Here is a 16,717-nt window from a genome sequence, read left to right on the forward strand (position 1 = left end):
TGTGTTTTGGAACAAATTGAGAAATTAAATGTAATATGTCAACTGGACTATTCACCCAAGAGTTCTGAAGGAACTGAAATGTGAAGTTGCAGAGCTATTGATGATGGGCGATCACTCGTTGCCGAGTATGATCATCTTCCATGGGAGTTGTGGACCTGCAGGTGGCTGATCAGGCCAATCCTTGAACCACAAGGTCTATTACAGTGAGGACAGATGTTTCCAGATATAGCAGGAGGCTACTGACCATGACTAGAAGCCAATCTCTCCTTCCTCCTGCGCCACCTCCTCTTCAGCATGTCGGCGGGCAGATTCAAAATGCAGAGCCATTGCATACTATTAACTATAGCCTGTAACCTGTCCTTTAAATCAGCTTCTGCACCAAATGACTGGAAGATAGCTAATGTGACGCCAGATTTTCAAAACAGCTCCAGAGATGATCCTGGTAATCACAGGCTGGTAAGCCTGACTTCAGTACCAGGCTCACTGGTTGAAACTAAAGAACAGAATTGTCAGAAACATAGATAAAAATAATTTGTTGGAAGAGTCAGCATAGGTTTGTAAAAGGAATTAATGTCTCGCCAATCTACTCAGATTCTTTGAGGGGGGTCAACAAGCGTCTGTACAAGGCGCATCCAATGAATGTAGTGTACTTAGATTTCCAGAAAGCCTTTGACAAGGTCCCTCACCAAAGGCTCTTAAGCAAAGTGAACTGTCATGGGATAAGAGGGATAAGACGAAAGATCCTCTCGTGGATTGATAACTGGTGTCTTCCAAGGGTCTGTTCTGGGACCAGCAATACAGCCCTGGAACTGATGCATCAGCCACATCAACATACAGTGTTCTGAGATGTCAGAACAAATAGCGGGTTCGCTAAGCAGAGAGTTCTTACCGAGTCGTGAATGGAAGATGGATCCCAGAATTTGACATGCTATATTCAAACTACAGGGATTCTTTGCAACATCCCAGAACACCAAGTGCCCTCAGTATTGCTCTGGAGCAGGACTAAGACACCATTTCCTAGGCAATACTCTCCTCATCAGATGGGATGCACAGTTAATGTACCCCACCCCCTTCCTCTTAATCTTGGGTCATACACAAGATCAAAAGGGACAAATCCAGAGTCATTCGAATAGCACCTACATCACCTTGACAAGCCTGGTTCCCATATCTGGTAAAGATGGCGATGCACCAGCGTCAAATCCTAAGGTCCCTGTAAGCTGCACGTCTGAACAACAACACAATTCCCTATTTTGCACTCCACAGTCACTCAACAAAGCTTTGCAGACCAGGAACTTGTGGCCTTTGGGGGAGGACTACCCCTTCCCTGGACCCAAACTAGCCCACTCTCCAACTGGCTGAGGCCATTGGGCTCCAGTCCAGACCCTGCCATAAGCAGCCTGGTCTGGATCTGGCCTCATCCCTGCCCCCCATCTAGCCCCAGCAGCCTGGCGTTCACCCACCCAGTCCAGGTGCTGGTGCTAGGGAGAGAGATGGGGGTGATCCTCTCACCTCACAATAGCCCCAGAACACCCTCCTTCACCCCAAAATTTTCCTGAACCCAACCCCACCCTGTAGCCTGTATTCCCAGCTGGAGCCCTCATGCCCCTGCACTCCAATCCTCTGCTTCAGCCCTGAGCCCTTCATCCCTGGTCACACCCCAGAATCCGCACCCCAGTGAGCCTTGTACTGCAATCTCTTGTCCCCGGCCTGAGCATGTTCCCATTCTGTGAACCTCTTGGCCCATCCCCACCACATTAACTTTATGTGCACTAATATGAACATGTGTTGCACATCACCTCCTTATTGGTGCACATAACAAAATTCTGTCTTCTCGGGTGGGAAAAATTAGAGGGAACACTGGTCAAATCCTTCCCCCAGTATCTCACCGCCTGTCACAAGATGCAGGACACATCCACCATCCCAACCTTGTAGTACTTCCACCTTAAGATCTAGTTTGTCCATATCTCAGGGTACGTCTATACTGCACAGATATTTCGGGATTCCGGAGGCATCCTGAAATAGCTACCACACATCTACAGAAGCCACCCATTATTTTGAAATATTTTTCGAAATAACAGGCACACTATTTCACCATTCTGGTAAACCTTGTCGTACAAGGAATAAGGGATGGCTGGAAATAGTGTGGTGTTTTGAAATTTGGCACAGTGTAGACACGCCACATTTCAAAATAGTTTTGAAATAAGGTACGCAATTTGTATACCACAAATTGCATATCTTATTTCAAGTTTAGGGTGCTGTGTAGACACACCTTGAGAGAAGCTGAGATGGCCTATTCAGAGGAAATAAAAGACATCCTAATGAACAGCTGAAGAACAAGCACAAGAAAGACATATACCCATAAGTTGAAATGGTTTGGAACTTGTTGCCAAGAGAGACGTGTTTTACCAACATCTTCCCCTTCATGAAGGGTATTGGTTTACATATTAGAACTGAAAAAAGTGGAGAGCTCCATAAATGCCATCACAGCAAATAAGGGTCACCGTATTTGCCTATCCAACAACTAATCATTTCCTCCAGGGCACTGAGAACACGTATCCTGAAGTAGACCCCACCTCCTGTGGTTGCTCATCTCATCATACATGGAGTTATGGGAAAATTGTGAGCCACTTAACCACTTGCTTACTGCTCTACCTGTCTATGAAAATGACTTTCCTCATCACCATCGCACCCACCAGATGGTTGGAGGAGCTAGGTGCCCTAATTGCACACCCTCATACACAACTGTCTTTAAAGATAAAGTTACCTTAAGACCACATCCCAAATTCCTAGCCAAGGTTGCCCCCTCTCCCCTTTCATCTGAATCAATCCTTTTACTTCCCTGTTTTTTCTTTCCACAGTTACATATAGACAAAGGAGAGGCATTAGTCCACGCTCTGGACATTAGAAAAACATTAGCTTTCTACACTGAAGGAACAGAACCATTGAGAAAGTCACCAGAATTACAGGTTGAGCCTCCCTAGTCCAGCCACCCTTGGGACCTGACCAGTCCTAAAACAGGGAATTTGCTGAAGAGGGCACCGCTCCTGGCTGCTGGCTCCTGGGATTCTGCTATTCCCAGTGCTGGAGAGCAGCTACTCTTGCCTGTTGCTCTTCCATTGTCCGGCAATGCTCCTGGCCCCAGCCAGCTGGTTTTTCCCTGAGAGTGCTCCAGCCCCAGAGTAACCAGCGGGTCATTGACAGTGCCGGAACAGGTGTCTTGCTGGACCAGAGAAGTCCAGATTTCAGAGGTTCAACCTGTGTTTGTCTCTATAACAGAACATTCAATGAGAGAAACCATCTCCTAGACATACACAAATCCATGGGTTTGGATTTAATGCAGCCGAGGGTACTGAGGAAATTGGCAAATGTCATAGCAGAGCCTTTGGCCATTATCTTTGAAAAGTCGTGTATATTGGGAGAGGTCCCAGATGATTGGGAAAAGGCAAATGTAGTGCCCATCTTTAAAAAAGGGACGAGGACAATCCAGGGAACTACAGACCAGTCAGCCTTACCTCAGTCCCTGAATCCATTTTGAAGCACTTGGAAGAGGGGAAAGTGATCAGGAATAGTCAACATGGATTCACCAAGGACCAGTCAGGCCTGACCAACCTGATTAGCTTCTATGATGAGGTAACCAGCTCTGTGGACATGGGGAAGCCAGTGGATGTTCTTTCTAACAAGTTAAGGGAGTATGGATTGTAAGGTGGATAGAAAGCTGGCTAGATAGTCGGGCCCAACAGGTAGTGATCAACAGCTTGATGTCTGGTTGCCAGTTGGTTTCAAGTGGAGTGCCCCAAGGATCAATTCTAGGACTGTTTTTGTTCAACATCTTTATCAATGACCTGGATGAGGGGATGGATTGCACCCTCACAAGTTTGTGGATGACACTAAGTTGGGGAACGGTAGATATGTTGGAGGGCAGGAATAGTGACCTAGAGAAATTGGAGGATTGGGCCAAAAGAAATCTGGTGAGGTTCAACAAGGAGAAGTGCAGAGTCCTGCCCTTGGGACGGAAGAATCCCAATAATTGAGACCAAGCTGGGGACCAACTGGCTTAAGTAGCATTCTGCAGAAAAGGACCTGGGGGTTACAGTGGATCAGAAACTGGATAGGAGTCAACAGGGTGCCCTTGTAGCCAAGAAGGCTAATGGCATATTAGGGTGAATTAGAAGGAGCATTGCCAGCAGATCCAGAGAAGTGATTATTCCCCTTTATTCAGCTCTGGTGAGGCCTCATCTGGAGTATTGTGTCCAGTTCTGGGCCCCTCAGTATAGAAAGGATGTGGGCACATTAGAGAGGGTCCAGTGGAGGGCAATTAAAATGATGAGGGGGATGGTGCACATGACCCATGAGGAGAGACTGAGGGATTTGGCTTTAGTTAATCTGCAGAAGAGAAGAGTGAGGGGGGATTTGATAGCAGCCTGCAACTTCCTGAAGGTGGGGGTTCCAAAGAGGATTGAGACAGGCTGTTCTCAGTGGTGGCAGATGGCAGAACAAGGAGCAATGGTTGTACAGTGAGGGGTGTGTCTAGGTTGGATATTAGGAAAAACTGTTTCACTAGGCGGGTGGGGAAGCACTGGGCTGGGTTCCCTAGGGAGGGGGTGGAATCTCCATCCCTAGAGGTTTTTAAGTCCCGGCTTGACAAAGCCCTGGCTGGGATAATTGAGGGATTAGTCCTGCTTTGGGTAGGGGGCTGGACTCAGTGACTTCTGAGGGCTCTTCTAGCCCTGGGGTTCTATGATTCTAAAATAGGCAAGTGGTTATCAGGATGCATCCACCTTTGTTATCAAAAGCTTCACACATTGTACCAGAGCTCTTTCAGCATCCATAGCTTTTCTTATCAACGTCTCCATTATCAACATTAGCAGAGCAGCAACTTGCACATCAGTCCACACATTGACAAAATGCTGCGCAGGGGAGCAAGAATCCACTTTAGGCACTTGCTTTGGTCTCAGTATTATCCACCAACAATAACAGAACTCCAAAGCTCCTCCCTTCCATGAGGGGCAGCGCCCAACAATCACCAAAAGTGGAGCACCCACTGGGACGTTCCAGAGAGAAGATGAAAAGGTTTCTTATCTGCTGCAGTAACTGAGGTTCTTTGAGTTGGTTGTCCCTGTGGATGCTTCACTAGCCTTCCTTCTCCCCTTCACTTTGGGGTTTCACAGATTCTCAGTGGTAGAGAAGGAACTGAGGGCTGGCTGGTTATGCAGCGCTATGTAACCACCGGAGCAGCACAAGATGATGTATGCATGACCCAACCAGGTTCTGCTGCCACAAATCTCTTAGTACGGAGTGCATAGACGCCTACAGTGGAGCAGCCACAGGCCTAACCATCAGTTATCACACCAGGCAAGTACTCTTTTTATCATGTACTAACTCTGTAAGTGGAATCTTTATATGAAGTGTGACTGGCTGTGTATTAGCTTGTATCTTAAGAATCTAATTTAGATTGCTGACATTAAGAATTTGAAATCTGTGACATTTTCTCTTGTTTTCTACTATGATAGACTCTCCTGGGAAAGTGTATCATTCACGTATAAGATCAATACCAGAGAACTCCAGTGACTCGGGAAAGGAGGAGAGAGGAGATCTGATAAAATTTTACAACACAGTCTATGTAGGAAGAGTAAAATCATTTGCACTCAAATATGATGTCACAAACCAGGATCACATAGTATGTAAAATGCTTCTAATTTTTGATAGTGAGCATACATGCTGAGTGGCTGTTCTATTTCCTTTTAGGCATCAAATGTCTGTAGATCGGTAGTGGCAACCTGTGACTCGTGGCCACATGCAGCCCATCAGGGTTCTAACCCACCCTCTGACACGCAACATAAAATGGATCCGCCTCATCGTCTGATTGTGTGTTTCTACTAGGAATGTTAAAATGTGGGTAATTGGCTAACCATGGAACCACTGAAAAATTCATCAGTTATACACACCTGCAGCACAGGCTGGTAGTCAGCTCCCCGGGAGCTGGTGAGCGCCGGGGGCCAGCTTTTAAGCCAGCTCCCGATGTGCACTGTCTGCTGCTCCACGCTGTTGTCTTTGTATCAGAGGCAGCAGCACAGGGCAGCAGCCAGTTCCCCAGGAGCAGGATGACAGGTAAAAGCCAACTCCCGGCACACACCGGCCCTCACCTCGTGCTTCTGCCTCTGTGTCAGAGCCAGCAGTGCAGAGTGGAAGCTGACTTCCCAGGAGCAGGGCGGGAGCCTGCATGTAACCATGTAAATGGTTATCCTGTTCTATCCCTAGTGTCTACATGTTTGCATAAATAAAACAGTCACATCGTTGTGAGCTATAACATACTGCATCAGCAAAATTGCATGTCTGCCCTTCTAACAGGCTATCCGTGGAAATGGAGCCGAAACGGACAAGGGGGAAACTGAGGGGCAGTTAAATGTCCCTTAGGTTATCTATGTGAAACGGCTGAAAAATAATATTATTTCTTTTGTGATTTGTAGACTGAATACTGAATTGGAATATTAGAATGTAGCTATAACCTGGGACAGAAGGCCCAAAAGGATACATTGCTAAGCACGGGCATGGGTGTGCTTTGTGTTTATTTTTGAAGTTTATTCTTTGAAATGTGCTGCTGGTAAATCCCTACATACAAATGCTGGGTGTGCCTTTTTTTTTAAGATGGAAGCCCCTCCACTTTCTCCGTTCCCCAACATTAAACAGCAACCCGTGTCTCCTCGGCGGATATCTCAGCAGCACTCCGTGTATGTTTCCCCACACAAGAATGGAGCCTGCCTGACACCTCAGACTTCTCTACTGTACAAGTTTAACGGGGGCCCTTCTAAGGTAAGAGCATCACATAAGACCTCTAACGACCGCAGAGCTTAAAGATTTCTCCCTCTTCCAGATTTCTGAATGGCTCTGGGAGTTTTCAGAAGAGTGCTGCAAAGGCTTTCTTCAAACTGGTCTTGCAGTCACAGACGCGGTGTAAATCACTTGGTGCTCCACAGTTGGAAGGTGCTTTGTCCAGTGGCTTGAATACTTATTGATTACTAAAACCATCTTCTCATTGACAGAGCTTGAAAGACATCAACAATATGATCAAACAAGGCGAACACAGGAGTAAGAAACGAGCAATTACGATTGACAGTGACAGTGAGTCTCCAGCAAAACGACTCTGCCAGGAAAATGATGATGTCTTACTAAAACGTCTTCAGGATGTTGTCAGTGAAAGAGCAAATCACTAATCTCTACAAGGAGCTGAAGCCCCCAACGTTTATCGCATTTGGAAGGCAGTATTGCCAGTTTTCCAGATGGGGTGCGTGCAAGCTGTTTACTAATTAATGTGTAAAATTGGACTGTCTCCTGACTGACTGTGGAGAGTTAGAGGCTATTGGTTTTATTGTAGTCAGACGCGCTATGAATCTATCTGCTGATCAGCATGTAGAAATGGTTCTTTGAGCCGTGTCAGCGGCGCCGTCCTTAGAATGAATGGGATCCCACATGACTTGTTCCCACCTCTAGCCCAGGCCCCCCTGCACTCACCCCGTCCCTTCACCATGGGAGAGTCCAGCAGAGAAGGGGTTAAATGCCTCACTTGGCTGTGAGGCTCTCTATAAGTCAGAGTGCTCCAGCCTGCAGCAAGCAGGGAGCTGGGTTCAGGCAGAGCCACTCCCAGGGGAGGAGGTAAAAGGGACAGCTTCTCTAGGGCCCTGCAATTGAAGAGGCCTCAACGCTCCCAGTCACTGGCACTGCTATCGCAGTAGCAGCCAGAGTCCCAAGCTTTTTAAATTCCCACTGGTGCCCTGGACATCACAAGCTGTGGTGGAGACTAGCTCCCACCCCTGCCCCTTCCATGTTCCAGTGCACCCCCCCACACACACACACACTTTGCTGAGGGGCTTGGCCAGTCTGTCCGCAACCCTGTTTGGCCTGTGGCAGCAATCAGGTAACTTCCCCGCCCACCCCTGCACATGTAGCCAAGACTCACCCCCCGACACAGGACCTGTGGGCTTTATGCATAGGGATGACGGGGAGTCAGATCTTCACCTCTAACCTGCTAGTGTCGCAGTTCTGCTTGGAGCAAAAGGGTCAGCTTCTAATTGCAGTGGTTCTAGTTTTTTAAATTGAATTGACTGGCTGTGGGAAAGCAGCGGTAATCACTGTCCGTAGCCTTTGGGGATCTGTTTGCGAGGAAACACCTCAAGTGCCTTTTGATTTTTACATAAAGCATAGAGACTCTTATGTGTTACTTCAGTGTCGACAGATCGGGAGAAAGCTTGTTTGTTTTACTACATTAAGGATTAGGTAAACCCGTCTGTTCTTCACTCTGCATTCTATAGCACATGAAAAAAGTCACCTTTTATCAGAGACTTGAGAGTGTGATTTGAGCAGGGTTAATTTTTGGCTTTTATAGCTGAATATAACTAGTAAAATGCTGTACTCCAGCTACTTTCAGATGTCAGCTAAAGCGAATATTGTGACATGCATTCAATATATTTCTTATCCTTTGGAAATTAAATTATCTAGTACAACTGCAGAGGCCTAAACTTCTAGAATGTTGGGAGGCTGTTTGCGAGCCACTTCTGAACTGTGCTACCAGAGCAGTGAATGCTGCCCCTGGAAACAGATCTGAAGCACTCCTTCCTTCTGCACGGCTCTGCAGTGCTACATAGTCATAGATACTGTATCTTAACTGAGAAGGGCTAGGTTGTATCAGTAGTGATTAAACAGGTTTGGGCTTTAGCCATCGGTTACTGCTGTAACCATGTGTGATCATTCATTTAATGAACTTACAGTTTCTATTCTTTAGGATTTTTGTATTTTTTCTGACAAGTGTACTCTCATATGTTGTGTAGTATCTACACAGAATGTAAGCCCAACCAAAGGAGGCGTGTTTGTACATAGGATTTTTGTAGCTGTTACATGTATAGCTTTAGCTGTATTCCAATGGCATTATGTAAAATTCCAGCAAAACTCCTACAGCTAAAATGTTAATGAAAGACAATTTTGATAGGTTTGTTTTATCAAGATGAGGAAAACTTGTGTATTTAATGCTGTATATAAACAGTCTGATTTTAAACTTGTGATTCTAAGCTTAGAGCCATAAGGTAATTCTGTATTGTACTTTTCTGTTCAAAGTTTCTGTAAGCATATTGTACTTACAAACTTCAACTGTCTTTTAATGTACAATTCTTTTCTTGAGCTCTGAGTATTTTACTCAAGTTGTAATTAGCTTGGTTACTGAGCATTCCAGGATTTTGATGCATCAGAATTTTCAATGGAAGAAAGAAGTTAAGTCGCATGTTCTAGTCTCACCCAATTTATCTGGTAACAGAATGGGAAATCTGATGTATGAAATTGATTATAAAGGAGAAAGTTCAGTTTGTATATTCACATTGGTAATCAACAATGAAGGGAAAGTTCACAAGTCCCCAAGGGTTTTGATAACAGACTAACTTTGTGCAGGTTTACACTGCTCTGAGAGAGGTGCTTTGCCTTTTGAAAGTTTTAAGAATGAAGACTGCGGTGTTATAAAAGGCATAACAAAAGATAAAAGGAGCTAATGCAGATTACAGTTAAGATTAGTATATCTTTTGTATGTAATATGTTAAGGGTTGACCAACCTCCAATCTTGGGTTACTGACCAGATATATTTGTGCAGAGGTAATCATAGGCCTGAGCCCAGCCCAGGAAAAACGACCCTGGCGTGAAAAGAGATCTTGATTTAGATTTTATATAACCAGAGCCAATTGTGCTTAAATCTTTGCATGAGGAATTATATTCATCCAGAAAATTAGGCTAGGATGGACTGCCAAATAGTACAGGTCACTCAGCAGTATGGGATGATGCATTAATTCAGTCCCTTGGTTTTAATTTTTCATCATATGAACCCAGCATTTTAGGAATATGCTATCTTTCAGTTTCTGTAATCTTAAATTAAAGTAGTAGTGCTGACACTTTGTTAATGATGATTAGATTTCATTTTTATATTAAAATTTTAAGTATTACATTGGATTTAATACATTTGACCCAGAATAGATGCAAATTTTGATAGAGCAGAGACAATTTTGGACTTGAACGGTTTGACAGGCGGTTAGATTTTTTAGAGTTTTTTTGTTGTGGTTTAAAAGTGCCTTCATTTGTAAAAAGTATATTTTACAGTAAACCGTTCTTTAAAGCTGTTTCATGGCTGACATTGTCTCTAGTCATTTGACTGGAAAGCAGGCATGCATTTGAGTCCAATTCTATCTCTGTGCCAAATAGATAAATGGTATCTCCCCAGACTTTCTTTCCATAGTTTTCCAGATTCCTTATACTTCACTCAATAAATGTACCATCTCAAAGAACAACTATAATGCTCCTGAGTGACAGACAGAAAGAGACTAAGTTTAAGACAATAGTAAAAAGGTAAAATGTTAGAATTTTTTTAAAATTCTTGCAGTTTACATTGGCCTTGCATATACTAGGAAAATTAATTTTTGAATCGTGCTTTCTGTAACTGGTGTGTTGTGTAAATTGACTTTATCTACATCCACAACTAACACCCGGGGTCTTATGACTGACATCTGCCAACCTCAGATCAATTTCCTTGTGTGGACAGGGTCAGTGTTATCCCCGAAGGGAAATTATTTTACTCAATCTAACAAGTGACTGATTCTCTGCTGCTAGGTGTTCAAATGCTTTTAGAAAGATAAGGCTGCAGGGGGTCCCCTAACAAAACTAGACCCTCTCTCTGGTTCTGTGACAGCCAGCATCAGTCATCCAAAGAAAATTTATTTGACTCTGTCTCCCATCCTTTCAGCGAAAACACACGGTCCATCGTGGGTCGAGATCTCCTAAGGGCCTTATCTCTACCCTTTAGAAGACTAGAATGTACATGGACTAGTCCCTGTCACTTGCTGACAAGCAGCCACTACTGACAGGCAGCCATGGACACTTGCTTCCAGGATGACTTACGTTGTCCCCAAACTACTCTCCTCTCGAGACTTTGCAATTATCAACATTTTCCTCAGCCAAAACCAAAACAGAATATAAGGTTAATGGGTTCTCCGTACTTGCTCTAACTACACATAGATTTCTTCCTCCTTGAGGCTCCCTGGACCTTGTGGTATCTATGCTTTGCTTGTGGTCAGGGCCCAGTCCCATGAAAATCCCTCCCACAGCCATGGGCCTTGCTGACTACTGCACCAAAGAAAATAAAATGGACAGGATTTTCCTGAGGGCACCACCAATCACAGAGGTCCTGCCGCAGTCGTCTATTCTTAGGTGTTCAAATGCTTTTAGAAAGATAAGCCTGCAAGGAGGTCCCCTAACAAAACGAGACCCTCTGTTCGGTTCTCTGACAGCCAGCATCTGTGATCTGGTGGTGGGCCTCCCTCGTCCCTTAGTTAATCAGATGGGACAATTCATTGTAGGTAAATTGAACATATAGAAAATGTATTTAGGGAAAATTTACAAAAATAGGGAATTCAACAGGTAACCAGAAGTAGTTCACAAACAAAAGAACAACTTACTCTGTACAGTAGTCAGTCCCCAGAACCCACTGAACAGAGGAGCCTCTGGCTGAGTATAAATGATAAGGGAAGTATGACAACTTTATAGAGACCTTGAAAGTTCCTAAGACGGACACTCAGGACCTCAGACCTCGTGGCTCCTGGAGGGGCACTGAGGAGAACCCTCGTAGTCTTCCCTGCTTCAGGTGGAAGGTAGCTGGCAAGGTTGCTGGCTATCTGGTGGTATATGTGGAGTCTTCAGTTTGGCTGTGGCTGTCTGGTCTGGCCGGAGTCTAGATGACCTGAAAGGAAAACCCAGCACAACCTGCCACTAGGATGGGCAGCCCTGAGCTGTTCAGCTGCCAGCCTTTTATGCAAACTATGGCAGGAAACCCCTGTGAGGGAGACCCTGTGGAATCGGCCCCTACAAGCAGAGGAGGCCCGTGAGGTTAGGCAAACTAGGCGCCCGATGATGACGTAACAGGGCGCCCCGTGATTACATCACGGCCATTGACGGCCGTGCAGGTGGGGGCGCAGATCGCGCCTTCTGCCTGGGGCGCCAGCTGCCGCAGCTGGCCTAGGGCCGCTCCTGCCTACAAGGAAACCCTATAGGATATTTGGAGGTAATTCTGATTCTAACTGGAACTTGTTTACCTCAGCTGTAAAAAGGCGGGAAAACCTTTGCCTATCAGACCCAGTGTCATGGGACTGATTTTCCATTTTGTTTTTCAAAATGGATGCCCTATCATATATTTAAACATGAAAAGCCTAGGATTTTTACCCTTAACACTACAGGGCCTTCAGCCCCTCTCTGAGCTCTTTATTCCAGCCCCGTTCTTGGGCTTACTGAACTTGTCTCATTTTCAGAGTCAGTGGCCAATGAGGCACCCAGGCCTGCCCACTGCTCTGGGATCCCAACCAGAGACCCTACAATAGCTGCCATGTGCTATTTCTTGTAATAGCTGCTACTGCATTCACTGAGCAATGCCTTTACATAAAACCAAAGGAATAGAGAATAAGAAGGAGAAATGTTATTGCCACAATATAAATCCATGGGACACCCACATCTTAAATACTGCATACAGATGTGATCGCCTCATCTCAAAAAAGATATAATGGCATTGGAAAAGGTTCAGAAAAGGTTAACAAATTATTAGGGGTTTGGAACTGGTACTTGTCCCATATGAAGAAAGATTAAAAAGACTAACAGGATTCAAAAGAAAGCTAGATAGATTCATGGAGGGTAGGGCCATCCAATGGCTATTAGCCAGGATGGGTAGGAATGGTGTCCCTAGCCTCTGTGTGTCTGGAAATGGATGACAGGAGAGGGATCAGGTGATGATTACCTGGTGTGGTCCTTCCTTCTGGGGCATCTGGCATTGACCACTGTTGGCAGACAGGACACTGGGCTAGACAGACCGTTGGTCTGACCCAGTCTGGTCATTCTTACATTCTTTACCCACATAGCCCTTTCCTCTTCAATCTTACCACGAGCTGGAAGTTTGCAACTCCTCTTCTTCCTCCCTGAATGTCAGTGCCACCAGAACTCATCTGTGGTTCTCCTTTGAACTACAGCAAGGAGCACCTTCCTTATACCAGCCCTGCAGTTCCTTTTCATTGAGCCTGCTGTGCTCTGACAGCCTTTCTAGTTGATACATTCAAATTAATGCATATTGGAAAACACAGTCCCAACTACACGTATAAAACGATGGGGATTACATAAGCTGTTAACACGCGAGAGATCTTGGAGTCATTGTGTATGCTTCATTGAAAACATCCGCTCCATGTGCAGCAGCAGTCAAAAAAGCTAACAATGTTAGGAATCACTAAAAAAAGGGATCGAGAATAATGAGAAATCTTATTGCTGCTATATAAATCTATGATATGCCCATATCTTGAATAGTACAGATGTGGTCACCTCATCTCAAAAAAGACATATTGGCACTGGAAAAGGTTCAGAAAAGGCAACAAAAATGATTAGGGGTTTGGAATGGGAGCCATATGAAACAAAATCAGAAAAGGAGAGATTAATCATATGAGGAGAGATTAATAAGAGTTTTCAACTTGGGAAAGAAACGACAAAGATAGAGCTCTATAAAATCATGACTGGTGTGGAGAAAGTGAATAAAGACTTATTTACTGCTTTCCATAACGCAAGAGGGTGGTGGTGGGGGAGTAACCAAATGCAATTAGTGGCTTGCAGGTTTAAAACAAAAGGAAGTATTTCTTCATACAATGCACAGTCAACCTGTGGAATTCCCTCCCAGAGGACATTGTAAAGGCCAACACAATCACAGGGTTCAAAAAGGAGCTAGATACATTCATGGAGGTTAGGGTCATCAATGGCTACTAACCAAGATAGGTAGGAATGGTTTCCCTGGCCTCTGTTTGGCAGAAGCTGGGAATGAGCAATAAGGAAGGGATCACTTCATGATTCCCTGTTTTGTTCATTCCCTCTGGAGCACCTGGCATTGGCCATTGTCAGGCAGGGCACTGGGCTAGATGAACCTTTGGTCTGATCCAGTCTGGTGGGTATGCTGCTGGGGTGAGATCGATGTGGTAGGACCCTGAGGCTTGCAGCAGGAGGCCTGAAAGGGCCGGGTAAACCCCATCACAAGATGATTGCTACGTTACTGAAGATTCATATCCTTTTAAAAAGCCACCTGGTAATGCTGTTCTGCAGTGAGTTCAGACTTAAGGTGTATTACACCTGGGAAGCCATGATAAACATGATCTGTGTAAAAGGGGTTCTTCTTCCCGGGGGTGCTCCACTGTAGGTGCTGGGCTTGCCCCAGCGCCGCAGTATGGAGATTTTCATAGTGGTAGTCGGCCGGACTGCACATGCGCAGAGGGTGTCTCGTGGCATTCGCGCTCTTTCGCATTGCGTGGTCCAGTTCCAGCCGGTTCCTCTTAACCGCTTCAGGCTGCAGACGGAATGAGCTGAGCTCCTCAGATTGCCTCATTCGTGAGAGAAATCAAAGTTGTTAACTGTTTAATAGTCCTTTCGTTATATAGTCTTTTCTCATTATCGTTCTCCTGTTCATAAGTTTTAAAAAATAGAGAAAAAGAATTTAATTAACAGTTACTTAGCTTCAGGTTGTTATAGTTGGCTGTTAACTCCCCAGTTGTATATAGTTCACACTCTCTCTCTATTTACAAAAAAAAAAAAAAAGTTATCAAAATGCCAGGATTGCCAGGTTTTAAAAAATGCGAGGCCTGCCTCGAGGCCATGCCCACCTCAGACGGCCATTCAGCCTGCATACGTTGCCTGGGTGAGGGTCACGTTCCACAAAAGTGCCCTCACTGCTCTAAGCTTACAGCTAGAGCTCGGTGAGATAGGGATTTACTCCGCACTGAGATCAACCATCTACTAGCTATTGGTGCGGTGGAAAAGGTACCAGACCAGTTCACAGGGAAAGGGTTTTATTCCTGTTATTTCCTGGTGCAGAAGAAAACTGGAGGGTGGAGACCGATATTGGAGCTCAGGCAACTGAACAAATATCTCTGAAAACGTTTCAAGGTGGTAACCCTAGAACAGAACAATTGGTTTGCTGCTTTCGACCTATGTGGGGAAAATCAAATAACTCCAATTGTGTCAAAGGGGGGACTGTGCGGAAATCAAAACTCTCTAAAAGAAAACTGCTGTAAGGGTTAAAAAGTTTTCCAGGCCTCTCTCCCTGTAACAGAGAGAAATCAAATTAACTCTAATCAAGACCCTTACAATGCCTCCCATCTCAAGTTCATGGAGACTCCTAGTCTGTCACAATTTGTCATGTAAACCCTTATCTTTGTCACAGTTTGCCTTGTAGACTCCTCCACTCAAGTTCTCATGTGGCTTTGTGTACTGTAAAAACTTACTTCTAGCACTCCTGGGGTGAACAGAAGTCTCAGAGTGCTTCTGCTGAGACTTTGATATGTTAAAGAAAAACAATCCACAACTGAGCTGTCTGAACTTACTGTATAAAGATTCCCTGAATCTGTCTGTCAGGGCTGCTGCTTTCACTCTTGGAAGTGACAGCCTGCATGCATGCATCATAACGTTTTTCCTTCTAGGTTTCTCTCCTGCCTCACTGATTTGACCTCTGGCCTCGGACCCTTCTGGGGGCTCTGTACCCCAGGGGAGCGAGATTTCCCCTTCACCTACAAGACACATATTTTCATGTTACGATTCATCCCGTGTACAGACAGTTTCTCCGCTTCACTCTTGGTGCAGATCACTTTCAGTACCACGTCCTACAATTCAGACTTTCCGGTGCCCCCAAGGTGTTTATGAAAACACTCTCAGTAGTGGTCACTCACCTTCGCCGCAAAGGGGTTGTTATATTCCCCTATCTGGATGACTGCCTCATAAAGGGTCGATCCTCAGTGGATGTATCCACAATGCTTGACATCACCAGACAAAGTTTTCATTCCCTAAGCCTACTCGTCAACGAGGACAAATCGACATTACAGCCTACCCAAGAGTTGGAATTTATTGGGGTGCGACTCGCCACTAGCACAGCAAGAGCATTCCTGCCCATCAACAGATTTCACTCAATTCAAGTATTGCTAGACACTTTTTGCGCGAAACGCACAATACAGCTGCTCACAGCTCTAAAGCTTATGGGTCATATGGCCACCACAATGTTTGTAGTCCTCCATGCCAGATTTCACTTCCGTACTTTACAACATTGGCTAGCCATGGGTCACAACTCCACAGCTCGAGTTCTGGAGCTCCCTTCCACCACCCATTACCCCGATATCAGATCACCACGGACACTTCCCTCATGGATTGCGGTACACACATGGGCAGAGTCTCCATACAAGGCTGCTGGTTGCCCCACGAGACATTGCTTCACATAAACCTTCTAGAGCTCAGGGCAGTTGCCAGTGCTTGCAAGCACTTCTACAACCAGATCTGCACTTGCACAGTAAAGCTCCTTACAGACAATGTAGAGACAATGTATTACATAAATCATCAGGGAGGCACATGCTCACAATCCCTATGTGCAGAGGCAGTCCCACTCTGGAACTGATAATTGCCAATGGTACCACTCTTGTGGCATCATACTTACCTGGCATCAACAATATAACAGCAGACTCTCTCAACAGGAATTTCGTGCCAGATCACATGTGGGAGCTTCACCACAAAGGTCTCCACTCTCTTTTCCACTGGTAGAGGACACCACTCATAGGTCTCTTCGCCAATTACAACAACAATAAAGTGCCACCTTTATTGTTCCAGAGTGGGACTTGGTTGCCACTCTCTAGGGGACGCA

At 45.2% G+C, this 16,717-nt stretch overlaps 1 protein-coding gene across 5 annotated transcripts in view; it reads left to right on the plus strand.

Annotated features, from left to right (window-relative positions):
* RBL1 (RB transcriptional corepressor like 1) overlaps nt 1-9,168 on the plus strand; it is a 63,604-nt gene extending 54,436 nt beyond the window's left edge. For 4 of the 5 annotated variants that reach the window (XM_075901475.1, XM_075901476.1, XM_075901477.1 and 1 more), the window contains 3 exons: nt 5,511-5,677; nt 6,646-6,810; nt 7,041-9,168. In XM_075901475.1, coding sequence (XP_075757590.1) covers nt 5,511-5,677; nt 6,646-6,810; nt 7,041-7,211 — 503 coding nt within the window. In that variant the 3' untranslated portion in view covers nt 7,212-9,168. Of the gene's footprint in view, nt 1-5,168; nt 5,353-5,510; nt 5,678-6,645; nt 6,811-7,040 lie in introns of those variants that run through there. The other variant, XR_012896578.1, reaches the window with a different exon arrangement.
* The last annotated feature ends 7,549 nt before the right edge of the window (nt 9,169-16,717 follow it).

This window comes from Pelodiscus sinensis, chromosome 18 (genome assembly GCF_049634645.1).
Source record: "Pelodiscus sinensis isolate JC-2024 chromosome 18, ASM4963464v1, whole genome shotgun sequence".
In the NCBI taxonomy this organism is placed as follows: Eukaryota; Metazoa; Chordata; order Testudines; family Trionychidae; genus Pelodiscus; species Pelodiscus sinensis.